The following is a 23,966-nucleotide window of genomic DNA, read 5'->3' on the forward strand; positions in this document are numbered from 1 at the left end:
TCTAAAACATCACTATAAGAATATTGGAAAACAAGAATGCAAAAAATTCCCCGAAGGAGAATTTTTCAGAAAATTAACTCTTATTAGAATATCTATCACTTTTTCCTCGCTTTCTATACCCGAATTTAGAAGGTTTGCTTGCAATAATAGAGTGGAGATGCAAACTTCTCAAATCGTCACCCTAATACGTAAAATATCTAACTCCATTTTTGTAAATTGTTCAGGAAATGCGAAAAACAGCATTATCAACTATTGATGGGTGTTACATAGTTAAGGTTATTTATTATAGTAAAAAAAAAATTCTGGTAAAAAATTTTTTCACTTAACACCTTTTAAGCCACTTTGAGTGGAGTTAGATAGTTTTCTCGAATTCAAACGTGGATGGTACACCAATGAATTCACCTGAAGTAATTTTCAACATCGGAAGTTCCATACGAAGTGTTCACCTTTCAAATGGTGTTCATAACGCATTTTCATGTAATGTAAAAATGAAACAGTTTCACGTAGCTAAATAAACAGTGTGTTATCCTTTAGTGGAGTTAGATAATTTTCCTGACTTCGAACGCGAATTGTACACCAATGAATTCGCCTAAAGTAGTTTTTAAGGTCGGAAGTTCCATATGAAGTGTTCACCATTCAGATGGTGTTCATAACTCATTTTTGAGAAAAAATGGAGTTAGATACTTTACGTATTAGGGTGACGAAATGCAATTTTAAACGAATTGAGTCTCGATTCTACATTATAATGACAGCATTAAAATGATCACTTTCAAAAGTATATTTTCAAGCAATTGGTGATACAAGGTATTGCTTGTTCTAATAGTATTATTGGTATTGGTACGAAATTTTTACACAGAAAAAAGCAGAGGCGGATTTAGGGTTTTGCCGCCCCTGGGCAGTAAATTGAGTAAATTTGTGCCGCCCCTCCCCACCCAAAAATGAAAAATATTTTTGAAGCAAATTTTTTGGTTTTATAAAAAATGAAAATTGAAAAAAAATTAAAACAAGAACATCTGGTTTAAATTTTTCAAAAATAACGTTTACCTATTATTTTGGTTTCATTTTTTTTTTTTTTTTTTTTTTTTTCAAGTAACATTGAACACTTGGCTTTGTTTGAAATAGTTAAGCAATTTAAGACGTAGGTACTTTTTATCCAGCTGACAACCATAATTTTTTTTTATCAATCGCCATAATATTTACATCTCAAATTTAAAAAGTAGCGAAAAAATTGGAAATTTGCCGCCCCTAAAATTTTGCCGCCCTGGGCTACCGCCCACTCTGCCCATGCCTAAATCCAGCGCTGGAAAAAAGTACTTGAAAAATATAATAGGTAGGTGTGTACATATCTTCGTTTATTTCTACGAATACTTATTAAACAATAAATAGGTACCTTAGTAAAAAAAATAATGTACTACCTGCATATATATATATATCTAGGTAGGTTAGTAGGTACTTCATTTTACAATGAAAAAAATATGAACTGAAAAAATGAGATCATATTATACTTAAGTACGAGTATTTATCATTCAACAAAAGTAAAGTTGTCTGCAGGTAAGTAGGTACAGGTAGGTACATTTGTACCTCTACCTAGGTACGTATATACACAGAAAAATAGCTATTAGGTACCTATGCGAAAACTCCGGAAATTTCTATTCACGCTGTTTTCAATGGAAGTGATTATTAAGCTATGTACCAAACCCAAACTGATACAAAAAGGCTATGAATGCTGTTAACGTTTAAATTGAAATTTCCTGTTGCGTCATATTTCATAGGTACTTGGTATTTTCACTTGATGCACCGATAAGTTCATCATTTTTGAGTTATCAGTCATCATTTCAGCTAACATAATAAAATCTGATCTAAATAAATTAAAAAATTACTTCGTATGAACGAAGCGGTATGCAGTTTTAGTCCAAAGGAGTTAACAATTTTATTATTTTTGTGGAAAGCATTCATCCTTTGAAAACAATCTATTTCAGCTTGACGTGTACCTATATTTTAAATGGAATTTAATCATCCCTTTTCCTCACATGCACCTACCTACGTACCTATTTATTTTTTAGTAATTTTTTCACATAGGTAATAGGGATTTCATTTTTGCGTATTTACCTATTTTTTTTTTTGTGCGCTAATTGCTAAATTGGGCAAAATTATAATTCCAATCATTTTTAGTTCCTATTGTACAATACTCTCATCGATTCATTACGCTCATAATCATCTCTTCCACTCATAAAGTTATTAACCTCCCTACATGTTGGATGATTTTTAATTCCGAAACTTTACTAGGTACTGTTGAGTGACAGGAATTAATCAATTAGAATTAGTTTCGAAATAAATGATAATTGAAAATTGTAGTGCAAAATGTCACTCTATCGCACTATGAAAAACGCTCGAAAATTCAATATTTGAAAGGTTTGAACGTTCTAGTTTCATTGTGATCGAGTATAGATCGTTTCAATATCACACAGTTGTTGCACACGTTTACGAAAAAAAATTAAGTCAACGATTCGACAATAAATAACTTACGAATCTTGTAATTGAATCACGTACGAAAGACGAAAAAAAGAAATCACGACACATTAAATAAAAAACGAGTTTATGCAGACTTTAGCTAGGTATTAAATCATTTCAAACGAATCTTTTAGAATAAAAAATACATCAGAAAATTGAACCTATACGAGCGCACGTTCGCTATGTATGCGGAGAGTGCAGCTGAGATCCGATTAAATAAAAAAATAGACATATATTATTGGCGGTATTTTTAAAGGCAGGAAAATTACAAATAGAACAAGTATATTGTTTTTATATTTTAAATAACTTCAGAATAGAACAATCAGTAATAGAATCAGAAGAAGTACAGAAGGGAGCGGGGTTAAATTGATAGGTACAAAAATATTAATTAATTATTTTCAACAAACAAAAAAAATCAATAACGATCACTTATTAAATAACTATGTAAACGCGACACTAAACACCCATTTTTCTATATGGCAAACACATGTTGTAGAACGCGTCTTTTCCCCAAAAATCAGCATTTTTCCATCCAATCCATCCTTTACTTTGAATAATATTCAATTGATCTGGACCGGTAAAGTGTGGATCCAGTACCAAAAATTTAACTTCATCTGTTTCGTCGTTGATTTCGATTCCCAAAATGGTGTGAGCAAGAACTCCTCCACCTATAAATGATTCGAATTTAATACGTGAATGTATAAATAAAACAACAACAACAAAATAAACATTTACCGATCATAACCGGCGTGCCATGTTTTTTAAAGTGATTTGCCAAATCGTGAGCATAGTCAGCAACCGATTCACCAATAGCAACATTCAACATACGGCATGTAACTGAAAGCATTACGTCGAGTACGTAAGACACTTCGAATGACCCAATCCAATTTCGGGAACCCAGGAAAGCTTTGGGTTTATCTTTTATTTCAACTAACTTCTGTTGAATTTCTCTCAAAGTGGGTATTTCGTGATCCGTCCAACCTTGATGCCTGGTAAAGAATTTTCAAAGTCTTCAATTACGTAAAACTCGGTTTTGTAGAAAAGATATGGTTTACTCACTTATACCACGAGAACAATGTTTGAAGAGAACGATATGCACAACCCCATCCATTGTCATTAAAATTACCATGCATGTAATGAAAATATGAGTATGTACCTTGTACCATTGAAATGGTACCATTGACTGAAACAAGAATCGTAAAATTAAATCCAATATAGAGCTATGGATGAAGAAAAATTGATAGCTTAACATAGCTCTGCAAAATACGTACTTCCAGAAGGAGGTAACCCGACGTGAACATTATTCAAAATTTCTTCAGGGTTTTTCTTTTCTTGGAATGAATATTTAACTGATCTTCTGAATATGGGTCTATCGCACAGCAAATTGAATTTAATATGAACATATTTTCGAGAATCAGCTGCACAGATGAAACAATGATAGACTTAATATAAGTATCAAAATCTATCGTAAAAAGTTGAATATAAATAATGTACATAATGAGTTACAAAAACGGATACTTACTCAAATCATCATCAGAAATGTTCAAAGGATACACCAGAGTGACAAAATGTCCTAAATACGAAGGATAAAAATGGTATATTTCAGGAGGAATGTTTTCGTATATGAAAAAACTTTGTTTAACTAATTTCAAAATTCGGCACACGCTGTCCACTAAGGCATTATATAGATGTTTTTCCGTTTTACTCTTTTGAAACATAATTAACGAATCTAAATTCAATGAACCTTGGATGCCTTCGAATATTTCTAAAATTAAGAAAATGATTAGTAAACCAAGTACGAACCAATTAGCTAAGAAAACAATAATATAAGGTTGAGGTGAATTTACTTGTAACATGTTGAATAGCCAGAGCTCTTTTTGGACTGCTTTCAAAATGTTTCCCACAAGTTGTCTTCATTAATACATCAACGTTAACGATAACAGGAGTCTGGAACAAAATTTCAAGAGTGATTTTCATAAATTACATACGTAAAAAAATGATACGAAATTAAATTAAAAATTGTACCAACATCGTTCTTTTCTTTACATATTTTTTTCAAATATAAAAGTAGAGGTGACGAAGAAGATTCACTACACAGCACATTAGTAACTCCTTTCCCATTACTCACGTCTTCGGCGTTATTGGACGTAAGATATATATCTGATTGTTCAACATGAAACATGGCTGCTCCTGAAGATACCTGAAATGAATCCATGTTATCGACTACTGTAATTGTTCGGTGTGCTAATGAACGTCAAATACGTTACTTTTTTTGAAAAGTTATCAATCAAATCTTCTTTATCCTGAGATACATTGTGACAAATAAAATTCAATGGAATGTTCAAGCGAACGAGAACAAATTGTTGCCAAATTTCGGATTCGGGAATGATGTCATAAGATGTAGCAGTAATCACACCATTTTTGTTGAAAAACGCTTGTACATTGCTTTCTTTATCCAAATAACCATAGCTTAAAAGAATAGGGTTATCGGTGACAACAACATCCTGAAGAACAAAAACAACGAAATGGATGTATAAATCAACTCAACACAACATCCACGTAGGGTTATAGTACCTTACATCCACGACGATCATAATTATAGCAATACCTTGAAAACATTACTGATATCAAGAGGTAAATTATCGGTAAATTTTTTAATGTGTTGAGTGCAGCTGACAACGCCATATAAGTCAATTTCGGTAGGAAAATTATTTTCACTGATACGATATTTCACTTCTTCTTGCTCTTCGACATATTTCAAAGTGAAGCTAACAATGATCAGAGTATTTTCGTGTAGAATTCCGTACAGCTCTCCGAGGAATGGTGATTTTCTCTCATTTAAACGCTGTGTGAAGAAAAGATGACATCAAATCAAATAAAACAGAGTACTTTCGAATACTAATGATGTGGATTATCCATTTGTACATAAACTACATGAGAAGTTTGTTAAAATGATTTCAACTCACTTGAATTACAAGCTCGGCAATTTTCAATTTCGGTCCCATTATTTAGAAATAAATCAAAAATTCATGGAAAAATCATAAAATTGAACAAAATTTTCAAAGGTTTTCTATAGTTTTTGTTTTGGAAAATTTTTGGTTTGATAATTTTGATAAGTTTCTTGAATCCGAATATCTCACTGTGTTTGAACCATTTTGATTTTTGTTGAGTAGCGACTTCTTATCACTTCGATTTTATTTGCATCAATTTTGCAATAATTGGTTAATTTCGTTGTTAATTAATCCGTGTCTTTTAAAGATAAATTATTAATATAAAGATATTCGAATTCACTCTACTAGTTTATGATGTCAAAATACACTGGACGTTTTAAACCAGATCATGTACCAGTTGATGTCAAAGGTTATCGATATCACATTCCGAAACCAGCGGAATTGTCAGGATGGAAATTCGGTGCTTTTGTAGCCGGTATTGTTGGTTTTATCGGTTTAATGATGTGGCCAATAGTTATAGATCCAATTCTACACATCGACAAGTACAGTGAGTCCTAATATGTACAGCAGTTGTCATAACAGAACAGATTAAGTATTCATATATTTATACATATCTATGCGTTATGATCTTACAGAAAGAATTCACGAAGAGGTGCAAGCAGATTTATTCCAATCTGGGCTTCTTCCTGGTCGTAAGTAATGCTATCTTACTCAACTACGGTTCCTCGATGCTGCATTGTGATGATTAGTTACATACCTACTGTCTGATATTTCTTGTTAGCATAGTAATTTTGATGGTATGTCTGTGAAACGTGGAGAAAGTTTTACTCGATGGTGAAAATTAACAATACTTTCTGTAAACGTCGAGTATCATTGAAATTAAAAAAAAAACGACTTAGGTATTGTCCGGTATATTCAATATTGTGATAATTTCCTGAATGAAATTTGAAGCTATCTGTTGAATCAATTAAAGCGAGAAAGAGACGAAGACGGTCGTAATTTTAATTGAATAAGTCGTGGAAGTCACTTGTCATTCTCAATATGAGCATCTTGGTAATACGTATATATTTTTTAAATGAACAGTTTTCAAAATGCATAAATATGACTATAAACATTGTTTTTGTCCGCCAAAAGAGCTCTGTAACTACTAGGTAATGGTAAAATTTTCAAGAAGGCGATTCAAATTCAATCTGGAAGGAAAGAATAAAATTCAATATACTGATATCACTTGAGTTTTTAATCATTGTTAGGAATTGTTTTGTTTCATAAAACAGTGTTTTTTTGTGTGTTATTTTAGAATTGAGGAAATGGGAAGATCCTTGGAAAAAACGCTCGACTGATCAATGATCACAAGTTTTAATCGAGTGATGTTTACTGTAGAAAATAATACTTCAAATAATGTATCTCGTCGCGCACCTACGCCTGAGTACCATTTGTAAATAAATAACGTATGTATGTTTTTATAAATAAATATGTTAGTGATTGTTGAACACATTTGTCTATTATTTTTTGTATAATAAACTTCTGGCTTTGACATGTAACAGAAAAGATGCTGTACCACTTCAACAGGTGTTGTTCTTAAAGAAAATAACACACAAGTCACGTAATTATTTTTTTTTACAAAACAAAGTTTTCATTGCTGGTTTAGAAATACAAGAATAAAATTCGTATTATACGCGTACAGGCCAATTTCTGCTAGGAGGACGACTTACAAACGCTTATCCTCAACTTGATATATCAAACTTGAAATCACGGAACTGTCATCATCAAAATAATGAATGATGATTAATAATAAACAAGTAAAATAATTGTTTACACTTGGTAACTTGAAAACTGAACATAGAATCATGAGTGGAATCTAAAACAACTTACATGTATACACCTCTGCATGTTTAAAAACTTACGAAATATTTGTTCAAAAACGACTATCATTTCAGAAAAATAATAAATGCGAACAGTCGTACCATATTTTTAATTAAGCGTAGATCATCGATTCCCTATCGTTGTGAAAATAGGGTACAGACTTAAAACTAAATACTTCAATATTTCAAAGAATTATGTAATTTTCTGTAAATTAATGTAAAATATACAATGACAACAGATATAAATCGGATATTCAAATAGCTGTTTACACATAATAGATTTAAATGCTCATCTGAATAACTTAAAAAACATAAAAAGAGATCAAAGAAAAAGATAAATATCACCTGAGCAAATTTTCGGATTATTGCAGTATTTAATACATCGGGTTGTTTTTTCATATTTCAAAAATCTTTGATTGCGTAGACAGCCATTGTAATGCGTATTATATCTCACATCTAAATGCTTGCCACGCAGCTCACTGATTTGATTAGAACCAATAAAATTGAAAATTATAGGACTATTTCGAGAGGTTTTCAAAGAAATTTCAAACACTTCATTTACAGCATACCGATATGATTTCGGTTTAATGGAAAAATTTGAAAAATGTGGCGTAAATTTTCTCCTAGAAGCAAACAATCGAACGTTTCTATAATTTTTCGTAACATCTACTATCACATCTTTATTTCCACGTTGTTTTAATTTCTTAGTAGAATCAGAAAAAACATCTGGAATCTTGGGCAAAGCGTAATTTCTGATCGGGAATAGACATTCTCCGAAGTAAGAATGAAGTAAAACATCAGCTTCCATATGTAACTGTTGTATGGAAGGATCATCACTCCAGAAATTCCTATACAGCATACCAGATACCAGCTGAAAAAATACATGTAAAATATGAAAATAGGTACACAGAGAGCGCAATTTCACGCTTGAAAAGGAGAAAACTCACTATTACAGCAGCTTTCACATGGCATATATCAGTTGTTAATGAAATACTTCGTTTTCCAGAAATTATTTCGTCTAACGAGCATAGTACGTTTAAATATTTACTAAGAAGTGGCCAAAAATGTGCGTCCAAATTATCACAGCCTAAAGAATAAAACATTAACAGGATGCCATAATTCAACTTGAGCGACATTTTTTCAGGATTCATCAGGGTTTTCTTAATTGTAACTAAAATTTTCACTTTCTCTTCAACACCGATGTTCCAGGTATTCAATGCCTGAGGAATAAATTCTATTTTAATGCCTGAAATCGTTGTATGTGTTACATTTATTTTTACTAAATATTTATACCCTCATTAATAAATAGCTAGCGTGCATTCTATGAGGAAAATCGTCACAATCATTGGCCATCTTTGGTTCTAATATAATACTGCATAATACATTCACGGAATCATCAACCTGAAAAGTTAATCATAATACATATATAAAGAAACTGTTTGAAGAAAATTTTGGAAAAGATAAAAATAAAATACACTCACCGAATAAAATGAAGAAGGATCTATATATTTATTATCTAAGAGCGCTTCGATGGTACGAAGCAATCTATCGATTAGATTGCCCGAGCATTTAAAATGCTTAATGGAATTACTAATTAAATTCAATAAGGAAGCGCAAACATTTCCCAGACGTGGATTGGTTTTCACGTCATCCAATACCAACTGAAATGAATGAAATATAAATATTATATGTTCAATTATCCAACAGTTCAACATGGAAAATCAAGACAGACCTTAAATAAACTTTCTGATGAGTTCAAAATGACTTGAGCAACTACTACATAGTAATCTGACTCCAGCTTGTTAATGGATTCCACTGCACTGCGTTTAGGAAATTCATTGGTCAAGTCTTCATCTAATCCATTACATTCTTCATTCACATCAGAAAAACTTTCATTTTTAATATTCGCCTTAAATTTTGGTAAACTGCCGCTTGAAAAATTATTCATTTCACATTCAGATCTTGGTTCCAATTTTGGTAAAATGTCATTTGAAGAATTATCTACTGATTTCATAAGATTCATAATTCCGCACATTTTGGTTAAGGGAGAAACAAAAATACCTGAAATGAAAGTTATTTCATCAAAAACAAAGCAAGTAGTTTACGATAATAGAAACTTGAAACTGAAAATGTTCCTACCTTTAACTAATGGCACCATCTCAAATTCAACATTAGCTTTATCACTGACACCTTGATCTACAACATTAATTTTGGATAAATGTAAAACTGACATATCGGAATTAGGAATGCTCACGAAAGGAATCAGAAATTTATTGCCGTGTAAAGGAGGAACACCGTAACTTTGAAATACATTATTTAAAATAGTCATTGATAAGTTAGTTTGACGATACACATTCATTTCTGTACGACATCTCTGAAATAAAAATGAAAATAAAATAGCGGAAATACAAAGTAGTTTCACCAAGATCGAAATATGTAATTCATTACATTTAATAGCTCATAAAGTCGTTGCGAAACATCATATGATAATGTAGCAGCCGCTTCTTCAGTGACACAACTATATCCGATGCTTTCTCCGTACACCGAAATGGAATGAGGTGATATTAGATGAGATAAATCGGTGTTTTGATTAGAATCATTCATTTTCTGGGAAACATTCAAGAATAAGTATGAACGCTTTTGTTAATTGGTAATAAAACAAGAGATAATACTAAATCCAATTAAATAGGCGTATTACTTGTAGCGAACTATGAAAATATCCAAGTACAACCGGCATAGAAATTCTACGATGAAACGTAACACATCAGGTCCTCGCGTCTTGTCATTTTCGTCTTCTATTTGTGAAAAATCAAGTTATTGCTGCATGTATGAAAACATTGAAAACACTGCATTAGTACAACAACTGTTTGAAGATGGATTTCTTGAAACGATTCAATACTGACATTATTGACTAATACGATGTGTAATTTTCAATTCAAACTGAATAAACAATTTATAAAATAAATGCAAAAAAATCTGATAAAATCATAAATGAACACTCTTTCTGTTTTGTGAAAACTGAAAACGATAGAAACAATGGACCATGGGATGGATGGAGTGATAACGACAACGAGAACGAGACGACGAGACGAGAGACCGAGAGATGACTTCGGCAGTCGGCACTTCGGCGTCTTCGGCTTCGTAGTTTGCTGTGACCCCGGACCCCGCCTCCCATTAGTATGAGGGTGGTGGTGGAGCACACGCGAAAGGGATTTTTCTTTTTTGAAAATTTAAAATTTCACGCTTCTGGAAGGGCCTCTCGAGTCTCGAAATTTTAAAAAGAAGATCCTCAGAAATAAATTTTTAGTATAATTTTTCACATTAGATTTGAGTTTATATAGTTCACCTTGAAAATTGAAATCGACGTAGCCGATCGATGCACATGCTCATTTTCTTGCCTCACTTCTACCTTTTGCGTTTCATTCATTGTAACTTTCAAAAATGATCGCACTTCCACGAAGATTCTCTATTGGATAAATCATGACACATTATTATTTTCACATTCCGCTCAGAATTATTTATAACATTAAAATTCGAAATTTCGTCATTTCATGGGCATGCAATCAAAAAATCAATTTTAAAAATAACATATTTAAAAATAAAAGAAAAAATGTATAATTTTTACATTAAAATTCGCAAAAGACAGCAAAATTCTTGAACAATCTGATTCTGATCTAAGATACCGGAATACTTTGTTAACAGCAAATATGAAGACTATACAAGTTCAATGTTTTACAAATTCTTCAACAGTATACCAATAATGAAAAAAGATGAATCACGCAGACATATTATAATATTTTTCTTAAAATTAGTACTCGATACCTAGATGACCATAGATAAGAATTACATTTTTGATTATAGTATGACATTCAACCATGAAATTTTAAATCATGTGTACAACTTGAATAGGCTGGAATGAATAAATCACTGGTGAAGATGACACAGATTGACTTTCTTCGTCATTATTCTTCGCAAACTCTTCAGCATCTGATTCCGAAATCTGACTAGCTAGTTCTGTTATCTTTTTGCTAACACCTTCACGTATTTCTAAATTTTCATCACCAGTTTCAACAGCATCAGCTTTCCTTTTTCTGGACGTTGACTTATCACTTTTTCTTTTCGAACTGGACGGCAGTTCGTTTTTCTCGTCCAACTGGTTGATTATTTCGGGATACAGCCTCTTGAAAATTATTGAGTAGGTAGATTTACTAACAGATCGATTCTGCTCGGTACGCATTTCGTTTTGAGAATCTGAAATATAGCGGTTTTCGCAAATGAAAATTTGTGGCACTGAAAGCATGCAAAAGTTGATCGAATTCAAGCATACCTTGGTAATTATCAGAAGATTGGCCACAATATCCTTTATAATCTTCCCACAGTCTTGTAATATTGATTTTTTCGCCTCTTTTAATACGATCCCACACCTGCAATTTTAAAATACATAGGTTACTCATCTTTTTTTTAGAATACCACTTGATATAACTCATTTTTCAAATCCTTACTTCCTCAATGCGAACCACGCTTATGATATGATTAGCAATCTCCTGTTCATTAGCTTCACTGATCTCATTTGACTGCAGTCGTCGAGCTTCACCTCTTCGATCATTAGGGTAAATTACACCTTCATTTAATTTTTGTAGCAATGTTCTCACTTTGGCTGGAGTTATTCCATGAATGTTTATGAATGCTTTTTGACAAATATCAACTTGGAAACCGTTTACTTTCACAAAATACCGATATGAAGCTCGCGAATTTGGCTGATCTCCTTTATCACTTGTTTTACAAATCAGACCGTATAAATATAAATTTTTTTCATTATTATTCGGAAGGTAATTGTAACCTTTATATATTCTTTCTTGAACATCTTTTGGCACTCTATCAAAGCACTTTCTTTCACAATTACAATTCTGTATTTTATTGAACTGCAACAAAAACACAATTTCTGCTTAAGAGTGATGTTAAGAAGAGGTAAAAAATTACCGAAATTATAAATAACATTACCATCGTGCGAAATATCGTTGAATTTGAGCTGAACTATCAAAGAACAATTCTCGCAAGGCAAGTGTAAAGTTCGAAATGATCTGGTCACCCTCAGTTCTTCTTCCTCTAAATAATAACAACCTCCACATCGACAGATGTAATAATACTTCTTAGATTCCGTATCATGATAAAAGTCACTTAAACTAAATGTGCCATAAAGTATAGGTTCTGAGTTACGAACAAACAATTCTTCATCGAACAATTGCCGTCGGCGAGGATTACTTAAAACGTTCCAAGCTTCTTGAATAATACAAAATTGATAACTATCTTTAACGTTCTGTTTATCGGGATGAAATTTAAGGATTAGTTCTCGATAACTTTTCCGGATTTCTTCCAGAGATGCATCTACTTCACAGTTCAACACTTCATAGAAATTTGTCATAACAATTTGCAACGAATGAAAAATTTGTAACGTTATTATTGATCAATCTGTCACGTATATTAATCACGCGATTAAAAATTTCAAAAAATAATGACAATCGTCAACTTTTCAGCCTTTAAAATACTGACAATCACATTTTGCATTCGATTTCTGTTGTAGAACGTAAAAGTAAAAGAAGATAAAGCGTGTTTACAAAAATGCGGTAATCATTTTCACAAAGACGTTCGTTTCGTTCGTCATCTCATCTTTGAACACGTAAAAATTCGTTCTTTTCAATCGATTTTGAATTTTCTTTTCGAAAATCAAATTTTTGTGTTTTTGTGCAGGCTGAAGGTGAGAGTGAGAACTGAGATTGAGAAGGAGAGTAACATTTCACCACATTTCACAAACAACAATCAGGAAAACCAAAAAAACCTCAGTCTCTACTTTTGAGCTTCTCGCTTTTTTACACCGTGATCAAATAAACACTACAATGGATGAGAGAAAAATGTAAATTATTTATTAGGCAATTTTTGAATATCAACACCATCAAAATAAAAACTACCGCAAATCCTTTTCACCAATATCTATTATAAGAATTAAGAAATAATAAAATATTTTAAAATACTTAATTCATCTTCATCATTACGTAACACTGATTTGATTATTTATCGAATTACATACACATTTTCATTAATTCAAAATAGAAAAAAGGGCAACGATAATTTATCAATTCTACAATCATATTCATAAGAGTATACACAGGTAACAATTGAAATTATTCAATAATAACCAGAAATCGCAGGTAACAGTTCATTAAAAATAAAAACAAAATAAATCACATAGGTAGGTACGAACTATGTAGTAACAAAATTTGATTCTGGTAACACCTCCCAGAAAAATATATACTACGTAAAAAAATGAAAAACTTCGAACGCATAGATACAATATGCATTGGGGGGGGAAGGGTTTAAACATCGCTATTCCACAAAAAATGTTCTTTGTATTTTGAGTTCAGAATATTAACATTAAACAGAGAATTCGAGTTATTCTGAGAATAAAGATACGACAGCGCATTCGAACTACATATATCACTATCAAATTGCTTCGGCCATCATTGATACTTTAGAAGAAGAAGCAGCAGGCTCATCACGACAAGCTCCAGAATTTCGGTCTACAACAGATTGGGAAATAACTGCGCCCTTGGCGGTTGATTTAACAAGTTTGGAAGGTTTGAAAAAGCGAATATTAGTTCCGATTTGAACGCTATTGCTGACTGTTTGAAAAGTGTCTTCAGTGAATCTACCAGCTGATGGACCATACCTAAATGAAATAGACGTTCAATTTAATAAATTAAAAAATATTAGCTAGACAACTCATCTCTTCCCGTAAAACAACAGTTAATTCTTTACTTGTGAGTAACAACTTGAACTGTATTATTAGACAGACTGGCGCCAAAAATTCTGGCTGATAATTCCAATCCGCGATAAATTGTACCGATTCCTTCAACAGCACCTGCAGTAACATTAAACACCGCCGCGACTTTATTAGAAGCATCTTCTTCTCTCATACCAACGGTATTAGTGAGGATTTTACAGCTTCCTTTCTTAATGTGAGGAGCAAGATATTGACCAAGTAATATAGTAGCCGCACCAACTCTAGAAGCTGAAATAATCGATACACAATGTACATACTTATTACATTTTTCAGGCACACAAACTTCGAGATGAATGATTATCACAATTACCAACAAATCCCGTAACATTGGCGGTTATGGCGGTAACATCTCTAGCAATCCGAATACCATTGGATACACAAGGAGCCACTCGTCTGTTTTCGTTGGCCGGATTTATTTTATTCATCAACTTGGGAGTATTACCATCTAAAAATTCCCCAGCTTTTTGAGCTCCATTTATCAAAAAATTGGATACATACTCAGCACCTAAAAAATTATTATTTAGTTACAGTTTGTGGTGATACGAGAATTAACAAATGTATAGATAATTGATAATTTACCATTAGTAATGCATTCGGAGATTTTGACGCTGATGTGAGCAGGTTCTTTCGTATTACAAAGTACAATTTTCGTTTGCAAAATATTCTCCAACGTTGAAATGAATTCTTCTTCCTTTTCTTTTTTAACAACTAACCCAACTGATTCTATATCTAGAGAGAAAAATGGATTAATAAACGATAGAAAATTAACATTTGATGGAAATTAATGAACGAAACTCACCCGAATTTTCATTTCTTTCAATGTTTATGTTGGGTAAAAGAATTGCTCCGAATTCGGTTTTAATACATGGGGATACTTTGGGAATCAATGGATAAACAAACGTGTAAATCTGAAGATAATATTTTGGTAAAGACTCGCGACCGCCATCTGTTGAACACCATGAATTATAATTTATTTCAGTTTTAAGATAACTTACAATTATTTTTATAACATGAATGATTCATGTAGTATTCACCTTCGATTTCAAAAATTCGAACTGTTTCAGGACCGCTTGATACAGAAACAGTTCCAAGAGATGAAATAAAGTACAGCGTCACATCGTCACAACTATAAATCATTTGTGAGGATTGAGCTCCGGTATCACTTTTCAAATTTTCCAGTACACATCCCAATTCACTATAAGAAAGATGACTAGCACAAGATGAATTTGTACTTCCATCATAACTATCCTGACTGCAGGCAGACGTTGAAGTTGACATGGCTTCTTCATACGATGGAGGAGCAATAGCTTCCACATCAGACAGTAATTGTGTATTGCAATTCTCCAAGTGTTGGATAACTTCGACTCTAAAAAAACGAAATCAAGTACGTAACCCGAATTTGATATTCATTAATTGACCTTCACAATCATAACTGGCACAAAAAAATTATTACCTCAACGAATTAATTTCTGCTAACAATAAATTGTCGTTGGCTTCTGCCTGATTCGATGGAATATCAGTTCCGTTTGTTTGGTTTAAAAGCTCGTCCATCTGTTTAAGAGTAATTTCCAATTTTTTAATAGCCTGAAATGTAAAATTGTTACTAATACATACCAAATAAATATCCAATAACTGAATTTAAAATTAATACTTCTGTCCAATTTCTCGTCTGTTCCAAAGTAACAACTTCGTTAATAATATCTTTGCTATTTTTTATACACTCAGCGATATCGGATGATATTGATAATGAGTCTGAATTCATGTTTCTCAATTCGCTAATTGAAAATCTTCAAATTTAAATCTATAAACAGGAATTATACACATAGTATTTATTCACCCGCATAAGTACTCACTACACTCTCACATATGAGTACGTTATATAATATGTAATCAACAACGATCAACAGATAACTACAAAAAAAATAAATGGGATATTCACTTTTAAACAAAGAAAAAATCATTCAACACGCTTAAAAATTTATTCCGTTTTTCGGACAAAATTCAAAAGCAACTGCATGAAGATACGCGTAAAGTACCGATAAACGTTGAACGAAGTTCAAAATACGACTGTCAACTGCGTATGATCGGATAATTAAACACACTGATTATAATCAATTCACCAATACACCTTAAATTTTTACGATACAATGGCCTATTTCAACGGGAACGTAATTCCAATGTTCAAATCGTAACATAGTACACGCTCGTTGCTCATTACATCACGTTGAAAAAAAGTGGAAAAAATACGTAACAAACATCTAATTCTTTATAGATTGCTCAAGTTGAGAAATGTTCAAATGATGATAGTTCCAATACACGTTACCTGTTCTATCAAGGACGACTAGAATTTGCGGAAAACTGTCTGTCTACAATCACCGCACAGGAAACTGACGAAATACGAAATCACACTGCATTATTCAAACATAATTCTTGATCGACGAAAGCTAAAAGCTCACATGAGTCATTCTCACATACCTATGTCGTAAAACAAGAATTCAAAATTCGGCTTTTCAGAAGGCGATCAATAAAACAGTCACAACGGTTGTTATTTTTACGTAGAATGGATTTTAAATTAAATTAAATAAAATCAATTTTTAATGATGAATGATTAAATTTTAATTTTTATTATGTATACTTGTCGAGAATCGAGAAGTTGAGAAGTCGTTTTCTTCCTTATCAACAAAAAATCAGAACGTAAATAAACATGGAACATGAATGGAACTAATCGTTCACTTCTTATTCTTCTTACTTTGAGATCCTGCCTCCACCTCCCACCCATTCAGGCGCCTACCCACCACTACAACAACACCAACAAGGTGAAAGGGAAAGAAAATGAATTCGGACTTCCACGTTCCCCAGAGGGCGCTAGCATTCGTGGTACGTGATTGGTCAGTGATATTCTGTGCTCTTAGGTGCTTATCAAAACGGGACTTTATATCACAAACTTCGGCGATTTCAAATTCGATGTTATATTTCCATTATTTCACATTGAATAAAACTAAATTTACGTATAGAGAATTGCTTTGCGATCGTGCTATCGAGTAAATGTTGTGGTGAATTAAAATAACACTTGCAAAGAACTTTAAATTCATTTAATCGTGCAACTTTGTTTCATCCTTCTAAGCTCACTAAAACACTGTAACTCGAGGTAATATTCATTATTCACAACATATAACGATACTAGAAGTCATATATTAATCAAAAACACTAAAAAAAAAACCACGAAATTTACGAAATTAATGAAATATCGTTGAAAATTAATATGAGAATGAAATCGCCGAAGTTTGTGATAAAAAGTCCCGTTTTGAAATGTAAACAACAAGAGCACAGAAATATCAACAGCCAATCAGAATGCGCGACGGTATCGCCCTCTGGGGAACGTGGAAGTCCGAATGATTCATTTTCATTCATTCAATTCAGTCTACTACTCAGCTTCTAGCTTATTAGTTTTTTAGCTTCCTTGAAAATTGATGATAAAATTTAAAAAAAAACTACACTTCGGTATTTGCTATTTGAAATAGTGTTGGGAATAATCGATTATTTTGAAAATCGATGATTTCGATTACGATTATTTTTCCAATCGATTAATCGACAAAAATTTACAAAAATAATCGATTATTAATCGATTAATCGATTAATTTTTTAAGTAGCGCAGAGTAGAGATAAAGGAAAATTTTCCACAAAAAGTTTCTGGAAATTTATGAAGGAAATGTCTGGTCTCTTAAAAATGATAAATTTCCATGGGAATTTATGAAAAAAAGGTGTTGTAAATTGTCAATTGTGAGAAAATCATAAAAAAAGTTTGAATTTTTTCGAAGTATTCTAGAAAAACATAAGATTTAACCTCAAAATACATAGTATGAATCAATTTTTACGTTTTTTTCAATATACTTTTTTTTACAAGTGCCAAAGTATTGAGAATCATTGTAAAATTTTGCAGAAAAACTCGTAAAAATAAGAAAAATCCGATTAATCGATTATTTCTGAAATAATCGATTAATCTGACGATTTTTCAAATAATCGGATAATCGATTATCATCGATTATTTTTGCCGATTAATCGTCCATTTCGATTAATCGATTAATAATCGCGCAACACTAATTTGAAAGTTCGATATTAGTTCAAAAACTCGGAAAAATCAAATTTGTTCTGGAATTTTGTGTTTTTATTTTCTCTGTTTTTGAGATATTCGTAACAAAGAAAACACCTTAGATAGAATCCACAATTCTAGATTTTCCTCTTAGTTTTTCATTAGATTCTTTCATTTATTTTCATCTCCTTACTTAGCGATCTCAATTCTCATAGATACTGTTTCTGTACATAGTGCGCGATTCATGCAAGTAATTCAAGTAAATGTTCCATATAAAGGCAAAATGTTTTCCCATCAATTTTGCTTGTAGAAAATTAGAAATTCGTCACAATAGGTAGTAATATATTTCAGTTACTCTTTTATTAATGTTAGAATTCTGTAGAATAAGCTGCTTTCCTCTCACAAGGCGATCGACCAGCACTTCAATAGATGTTAGTGTACATAAATGGTTTGTGGTGTCTCATCTTTCGACTTTAATTTTCCTTTAGATTCCTACATCCTAAAATTTGCGACGAAAATCGTTCATTGTCGAAGAGTTTTTTTCATATAAATTATCAATACCTATTTACGTTATGAAAGAATAATAAATATCAATAATGAGGTAAAAATATTATCAAATTGTTGAAAAATTTTTCATATCGAACTGGATTGTAGAATTTTTCCAAACATGATACAAAATTATTGAAATAATTTAGAATAAGCAATTCACAACTATACGTATGTGTACCTAACAAAATAAGAATTAACGATTTTTTTTTCTTTTTTTGTAAAGTTAAAGTGGTCATAATAATCTATTTAATTTATTGAAATAATTCTCAGTTTTAGAAAATCAAATTTCTAGTTTGACAGCAATAATGAAATGTTTTGTGTTTGCAGGTTAGCAGTAGTTCGATTTGCACTTATTGGATTCGCTGTTTTGGCGATTTTAAATGAATATCTCGTTTATATACTGAAACCAGTCGTGTCTTGGCCAGCTATAAAATGTAATAAAACTGAACACTGCACCAAAATCTTATTAGTGGCAGATCCTCAGATTTTGGGCGAATACAAAGAAAATTTTCTGGCCAGATTTGACAGTGACAGGTAAAACTAAAATTTGTGACCATATATATTATATGGGCTATATTGAAAATCCGCCAATACGTAGATATTTATTTATTAATTAGAATAATGCTGAGAATATTGTGTTATTATATTGATTTTTTTTTTCTGCTGCAGCTCATGTTGCTTAAATATTTTATGTATGTACTTACTTAGTATTTTTAAGATTAGTGAAGCACAAAAACAAATGGGAATTTTTTCGCATTCATTTCCATTGAAATGAAAAAAAATGCATAATTTGCCGCAAAACCAACATGTTTATCTGGAATATTCAAAAAATCAAAAAAAAAGATGGAATCTGAAATCACAGAATTCTGGTTTTTCATGTTTCCACGCGGTTCATTTGTTCCTGAAAAAGAAGAATGGTTTTAAAAGGAAATTTTTCATTTTCAAGTGTTAAATGATCAAACTTTACGACCTCTCTTGCACTCAGTTTGGTTTGACCCTGATAAATTTGCGACTTCGAATAGGCTTTCGCCTTTTCTGTATCCTGTGAAAGAAATTTGCTTTTCAAGTTGCCAATAAGATGTAGATTTCAAAACACCCGAGAGTCGGTGTTGTTTACTTCCCTTGAAACACGTGTCTGGTGTTTCATAATTTCGTTACATCATTCAAATTGGAAAATCGTTTATTATTTCAAATTTAATTACTATATCAGAGTACCTATTTTCTATATTGCAGGTATCTACGAAATACCTTCACTACAGCATTACAATTTGTGAAGCCAGATGGTATTATATTTTTGGGAGATTTATTCGATGAAGGAAGTGTGGCGACGACGGATCAATTCAATCGTTATTGTAATCGATTTCATTCCATATTTCAGTTGGAAAAATTGACTGGTGCAGATACGGAGGTGATTTTTCAAAAATTATTTAATTTCAAGTCCTCGAATACCTACGGAAAATTTTTTTTCAGACAGTGTTCATCCCCGGAGACAACGATATTGGCGGCGAAAATAATGAAATAATTAGAAGCGAACATGTAGCAAGATTTCGAAAAAAATTCGATACCAAAGATATTCATTTCATTAAAGATGTACAAATCACCAAAGTAAATCAATGTCTTCAATTATAATTCAGTTAATAAGTAATCGCCTACCGGTGATTTTTTTCAATTGAATTTGTACATTTTGACGTATTAGGTGAATAAACTGTTACGTACATATCCCGTTTTAGAAGATAAATCATCGAATGGAAAATTTAAGCTGAATATTGCGGTATCGCACATGCCATTAAGCACTGTCATAAGCCCATTTACTGAACAAGTGAGTGTTTCTATTTTTTCAAAATTGCAAAAACAAGTCATTTTATTTTAATATTATCGGAAATTCAACTTTTCAGGTGATTCTCAACGTGAGACCTGAATTTATTTTCTCAGCTCACGATCATAAATCATACGCACTTCTCACCCTTAAAGAAGATGGTAAAATGCTTTATTACGAGGATATGAAATACAACGCTTTTAAAGGCGGAATTTCCACGTGGACATTTCAAGCTGCCAAATCTACTAATTACTCTGTCATCACTGAAATCGTTGTTCCTACTTGTTCTTATAGAATGGGCTCCGCTGATGTGGGCTATGGTGTTATTATTCACGGTACATTTTTTCATTTTCGTTTCTTTGAACCATTTACCATTACGTTCTCATACGATTGTCAATTTTGCAGGAGAAAATAGTGAACAAATTACGTATCACGTTCTTTGGTTACCATCGAGATTACCTCATTTGTGGCTGTATGTCATTTTTATAAGTATTAGTTCGGCATTTATATGGTGTAATTGTAGTTCTTTAAGAAGGTTGTATTTCAAGTACTGCAAATAATGAAGGCGCATTACCTTGACGATCTGATTTCATTATTTCTAAGAAACCCGTAAACTAATGAATTTTCTGAAAGAACAGAAATGTTGATCATCAAGTAAACATTATCCTAAGTATTAAATCAATCTGTTCATATCTGGTCAATCATAGAATTATCGTTTTATTATAAGGAGACAGATCTTTGTTCCAATTTTTAGTTTTTCTTTTTTTAAAGATTTATTATAATTTTATTCGGATATTATGATCTCGAATGTTGTATTAGTCATTAATTTTTTCCATTAAATTTTTTACTTGTCATTCATTTACTGTAGCTGACAACTTCAATGTTCTCAACATGCTTTATGATATTCAGTTTTAAAATTAAAGTTGAAATTGTACGTGAATGAACATTTATGTGAAAACAAAATGAGTCGACTTCATTCTAGAATGAAAAATAAACGTAAAAAAAAACAACAGTTTATTAAATAGCGAAAGAGTGTTCGTACTTGATGTAATTTATTGAAACGTATTTCAACTATTTTTTCAAAAAAAGTTAAAGCAATGTCCATTAGGTATAAAATTATATTATTCATTGTTTTTCAATTACAGAAAATATTGTATCTAAAAAATAACATTTCAATACAGCAAATAAGAAAAAAAAACACGAATATTATTCATGTGGAAGAATAATAATGTTCGTTAAAGCAAGGCTTATTTTCTATATTAGAATTACAAATCAAACTTCAAACGCTTTACATCTAGGATTAAATCCTACTAAAAAAGCATTAAATAATTTGGCGGAAAAAACAAAGTTTTTCAATTCGTGTCTGAGATAATCAAGAATTAGTTTTTGAGAAATGATACGTTAATACTTATCGGCTGTTCGAAATTAACCATTCAACAAATTTTCAAAGAAATCGAAGAAATTAAATTTAAGGGGTGGGAGCATTATTCTGAAGAAATAAAGGAAACAATAATATACAAAGTATAAAATTTTATTTTACAACATATCTCTGTAAACATTCCACAGAAATATTTTTACACATAACATACATTTACTTATACATACGCAAAATCGGTACGTAAAAGTTTATAGCCTTTCGTATAAAAAAAAAAAAAAAAAAAAAAAAAAAACATAAATATGTGTATTAATTTTAAATAGAGAATTCGTAGGTCAAGCTTGTATAAATACATATTAAGTATCAAATATTATTTACAAAAGTTACCAAATTTTTAAGAAATACTAGACAGACATAAAAAAAGCAAAGTTTCAATTTTAGGTCTTTTTTCTGTAGCCGATGATCTAAGGTTTAAAGACATTACAATAATAATTACGAAAAAAATTATAGAAATTACGTAATACTAATTTAGAAGAAATCGCTCCTCGATAACTTAATCCTTAAGGGGAAAAATAGAGAAAAAAACTGATAATAGATACCTATCCATCCTGAAAATTTCAGCAATAAGTCTTACAAAGTATTCTACACAAAGAGTACACTGTACGAACTTACAATTAAAACACGTAAAAAAATCAGTAAACCTGCATCATGTTACAATACCACTTCACTGGCATCGAAATTTAAATAATCGTTACTATAGAAGCCACCTTGTAAACATTCATCAGTAAGGAGCAGGACGCTGATACACATTATCTCTGTATTTACCACCACCGTACGCTTGAACTCCGTAATTTGGTTCACCATAACCTAGCGTACTGTAATCGTATCCTCCATAAGCGGGCCCATACGCTTCATATGGATTTGTAGGATAGCCATAACCAGGATAGGCAGTCGGGTTACTGTAAGCTGCGTAAGCTCTAGAATTATATGCTGCTGGATTGTTAACGTTAGCTCCGCGCATAGGACGACCTCCTGGTCCACCCATGGTTTCAGGATTGAATTTTACTTTCTTCACGTCAACTTCTTTACCGTTGATTACTTGCTTTGGAGAAGCTAAAACTTGTTTCACGACTTCGGTATCATCAAAGGTTATAAAACAAAATCCTTTACGTTGATTCTTTGCTTTGTCAAATGGATGTTGAAAATCAATTATGGAACCGTATTGAGAAAAATAATTCTTAATATCTGTTTCTGTGATTTCATTCGTTAATCCACCAACGAAAATTCGACATTTCAGAGGATTTACTTTCTTAGTCACTTTTTTCACATCGATTTTCTTGTTTCCAATAGTATGTTCATTCTCGGCTAATACGTTATCTACAGTTTCGGTAGTCGAAAATTGCACGAATCCAAAACCACGAGATTGCCCGGTAAAAGGGTCGGACTTAAGGTCTATATTAACAATTTCACCATATTTACCGAAGTATTCTCGTATGTTGTTTTCGGTAATGTTTCTACCTAATCCGCCGATGAACACTTTCTTGTCATCATCACGTCCAGGACCGGCATTTTTGCCGTTTGCTTCATAGGCCATACTACAAATAGGATGAAAACAAAATAAACGAACTTACGAAATAACGCACGGGTATCTTCGAGTGTTAAGAATTATATTAGCGTTATCATCGATGCACTCATTAATTAACTATTAAACTGAGAAACTTTTTAAATAATTATATACAATTTCTACGGTAAAAATAAGTAAAATAAATATTGTTTGGCATCTTTGGCATTGACACACGAAAACAAAATGGAGGGAATTTTTCAAAGAGTTACAGAATTGATGGAGCGATAACGCGAAGTCGATCAAATTGTGGTTGTACTCGATTTCGACGACTTTCAAGTTCGGCTTGGTGACGTAAAGCAGACAGCAGCAAAACTGATTTTTGATTTTGAACAAGGGTGATCGCGTGTTTT

The 23,966-nt window shown here is 31.9% G+C and overlaps 7 protein-coding genes across 12 annotated transcripts; 2 read left to right on the forward strand and 5 right to left on the reverse strand.

Moving 5' to 3' along the window:
- Positions 1–2,579: 2,579 nt before the first annotated feature.
- On the reverse strand, positions 2,580–5,636 carry Ufsp2 (UFM1 specific peptidase 2). The gene is made up of 10 exons (XM_065345463.1): positions 5,478–5,636; positions 5,120–5,356; positions 4,779–5,015; positions 4,541–4,711; positions 4,359–4,458; positions 4,034–4,276; positions 3,783–3,929; positions 3,571–3,694; positions 3,247–3,500; positions 2,580–3,179 (listed from the first exon to the last, which is right to left on the reverse strand). The coding sequence occupies exons 1-10, from the start codon at positions 5,514–5,516 to the stop codon at positions 2,968–2,970; spliced, it is 1,764 nt and encodes a 587-aa protein (XP_065201535.1). The 5' UTR covers positions 5,517–5,636; the 3' UTR covers positions 2,580–2,967.
- A 38-nt stretch (positions 5,637–5,674) lies between these two features.
- LOC135832311 (uncharacterized) lies at positions 5,675–6,954 on the forward strand. Its single transcript, XM_065345479.1, has 3 exons — positions 5,675–6,009; positions 6,098–6,154; positions 6,760–6,954. Exons 1-3 carry the CDS (start codon positions 5,814–5,816, stop codon positions 6,807–6,809), a joined length of 303 nt encoding a protein of 100 aa, XP_065201551.1. The 5' UTR covers positions 5,675–5,813; the 3' UTR covers positions 6,810–6,954.
- A 107-nt stretch (positions 6,955–7,061) lies between these two features.
- Positions 7,062–10,470, reverse strand: LOC135832301 (uncharacterized). 2 transcript variants are annotated; one of them, XM_065345462.1, is made up of 9 exons: positions 10,228–10,470; positions 10,023–10,144; positions 9,773–9,931; positions 9,464–9,698; positions 9,057–9,385; positions 8,806–8,985; positions 8,618–8,725; positions 8,272–8,544; positions 7,062–8,195 (listed from the first exon to the last, which is right to left on the reverse strand). In XM_065345462.1, exons 2-9 carry the CDS (start codon positions 10,059–10,061, stop codon positions 7,647–7,649), a joined length of 1,872 nt encoding a protein of 623 aa, XP_065201534.1. In that variant the 5' UTR covers positions 10,062–10,144; positions 10,228–10,470; the 3' UTR covers positions 7,062–7,646. The 2 variants fall into 2 exon arrangements, with proteins under 2 accessions (XP_065201534.1, XP_065201533.1); XM_065345461.1 differs by having other exon boundaries at positions 10,023–10,470.
- Positions 10,471–10,915: 445 nt separating this feature from the next.
- LOC135832306 (uncharacterized) lies at positions 10,916–12,464 on the reverse strand. The gene is made up of 4 exons (XM_065345473.1): positions 12,326–12,464; positions 11,827–12,246; positions 11,652–11,748; positions 10,916–11,575 (listed from the first exon to the last, which is right to left on the reverse strand). Exons 1-4 carry the CDS (start codon positions 12,326–12,328, stop codon positions 11,208–11,210), a joined length of 888 nt encoding a protein of 295 aa, XP_065201545.1. The 5' UTR covers positions 12,329–12,464; the 3' UTR covers positions 10,916–11,207.
- A 759-nt stretch (positions 12,465–13,223) lies between these two features.
- spartin lies at positions 13,224–16,836 on the reverse strand. Of its 3 annotated transcripts, XM_065345465.1 has the most exons (10): positions 16,638–16,834; positions 16,486–16,549; positions 15,814–15,963; positions 15,616–15,746; positions 15,197–15,528; positions 14,962–15,108; positions 14,742–14,891; positions 14,473–14,667; positions 14,138–14,390; positions 13,224–14,048 (listed from the first exon to the last, which is right to left on the reverse strand). In XM_065345465.1, the coding sequence occupies exons 3-10, from the start codon at positions 15,922–15,924 to the stop codon at positions 13,823–13,825; spliced, it is 1,545 nt and encodes a 514-aa protein (XP_065201537.1). In that variant the 5' UTR covers positions 15,925–15,963; positions 16,486–16,549; positions 16,638–16,834; the 3' UTR covers positions 13,224–13,822. The 3 variants fall into 3 exon arrangements, with proteins under 3 accessions (XP_065201537.1, XP_065201538.1, XP_065201536.1); XM_065345466.1 differs by having other exon boundaries at positions 15,616–15,713; positions 16,486–16,836; XM_065345464.1 differs by lacking the exons at positions 16,486–16,549; positions 16,638–16,834 and adding an exon at positions 16,102–16,454.
- A 1,410-nt stretch (positions 16,837–18,246) lies between these two features.
- Positions 18,247–21,475, forward strand: Mppe (Metallophosphoesterase). 3 transcript variants are annotated; one of them, XM_065345470.1, is made up of 7 exons: positions 18,247–18,586; positions 19,129–19,335; positions 20,035–20,209; positions 20,272–20,406; positions 20,498–20,620; positions 20,697–20,952; positions 21,023–21,475. In XM_065345470.1, the coding sequence occupies exons 1-7, from the start codon at positions 18,516–18,518 to the stop codon at positions 21,175–21,177; spliced, it is 1,122 nt and encodes a 373-aa protein (XP_065201542.1). In that variant the 5' UTR covers positions 18,247–18,515; the 3' UTR covers positions 21,178–21,475. The 3 variants fall into 3 exon arrangements, with proteins under 3 accessions (XP_065201542.1, XP_065201544.1, XP_065201543.1); XM_065345472.1 differs by lacking the exon at positions 18,247–18,586 and adding an exon at positions 18,594–18,683; XM_065345471.1 differs by lacking the exon at positions 18,247–18,586 and adding an exon at positions 18,690–18,853.
- Positions 21,476–21,717: 242 nt separating this feature from the next.
- Positions 21,718–23,815, reverse strand: LOC135832307 (RNA-binding protein squid-like). Its single transcript, XM_065345474.1, has one exon. It carries the CDS (start codon positions 23,584–23,586, stop codon positions 22,774–22,776), a length of 813 nt encoding a protein of 270 aa, XP_065201546.1. The 5' UTR covers positions 23,587–23,815; the 3' UTR covers positions 21,718–22,773.
- Between the last annotated feature and the right edge of the window lie 151 nt (positions 23,816–23,966).

The sequence above is a fragment of the Planococcus citri genome, chromosome 1 (genome assembly GCF_950023065.1).
Source record: "Planococcus citri chromosome 1, ihPlaCitr1.1, whole genome shotgun sequence".
Classification (NCBI taxonomy): domain Eukaryota; kingdom Metazoa; phylum Arthropoda; class Insecta; order Hemiptera; family Pseudococcidae; genus Planococcus; species Planococcus citri.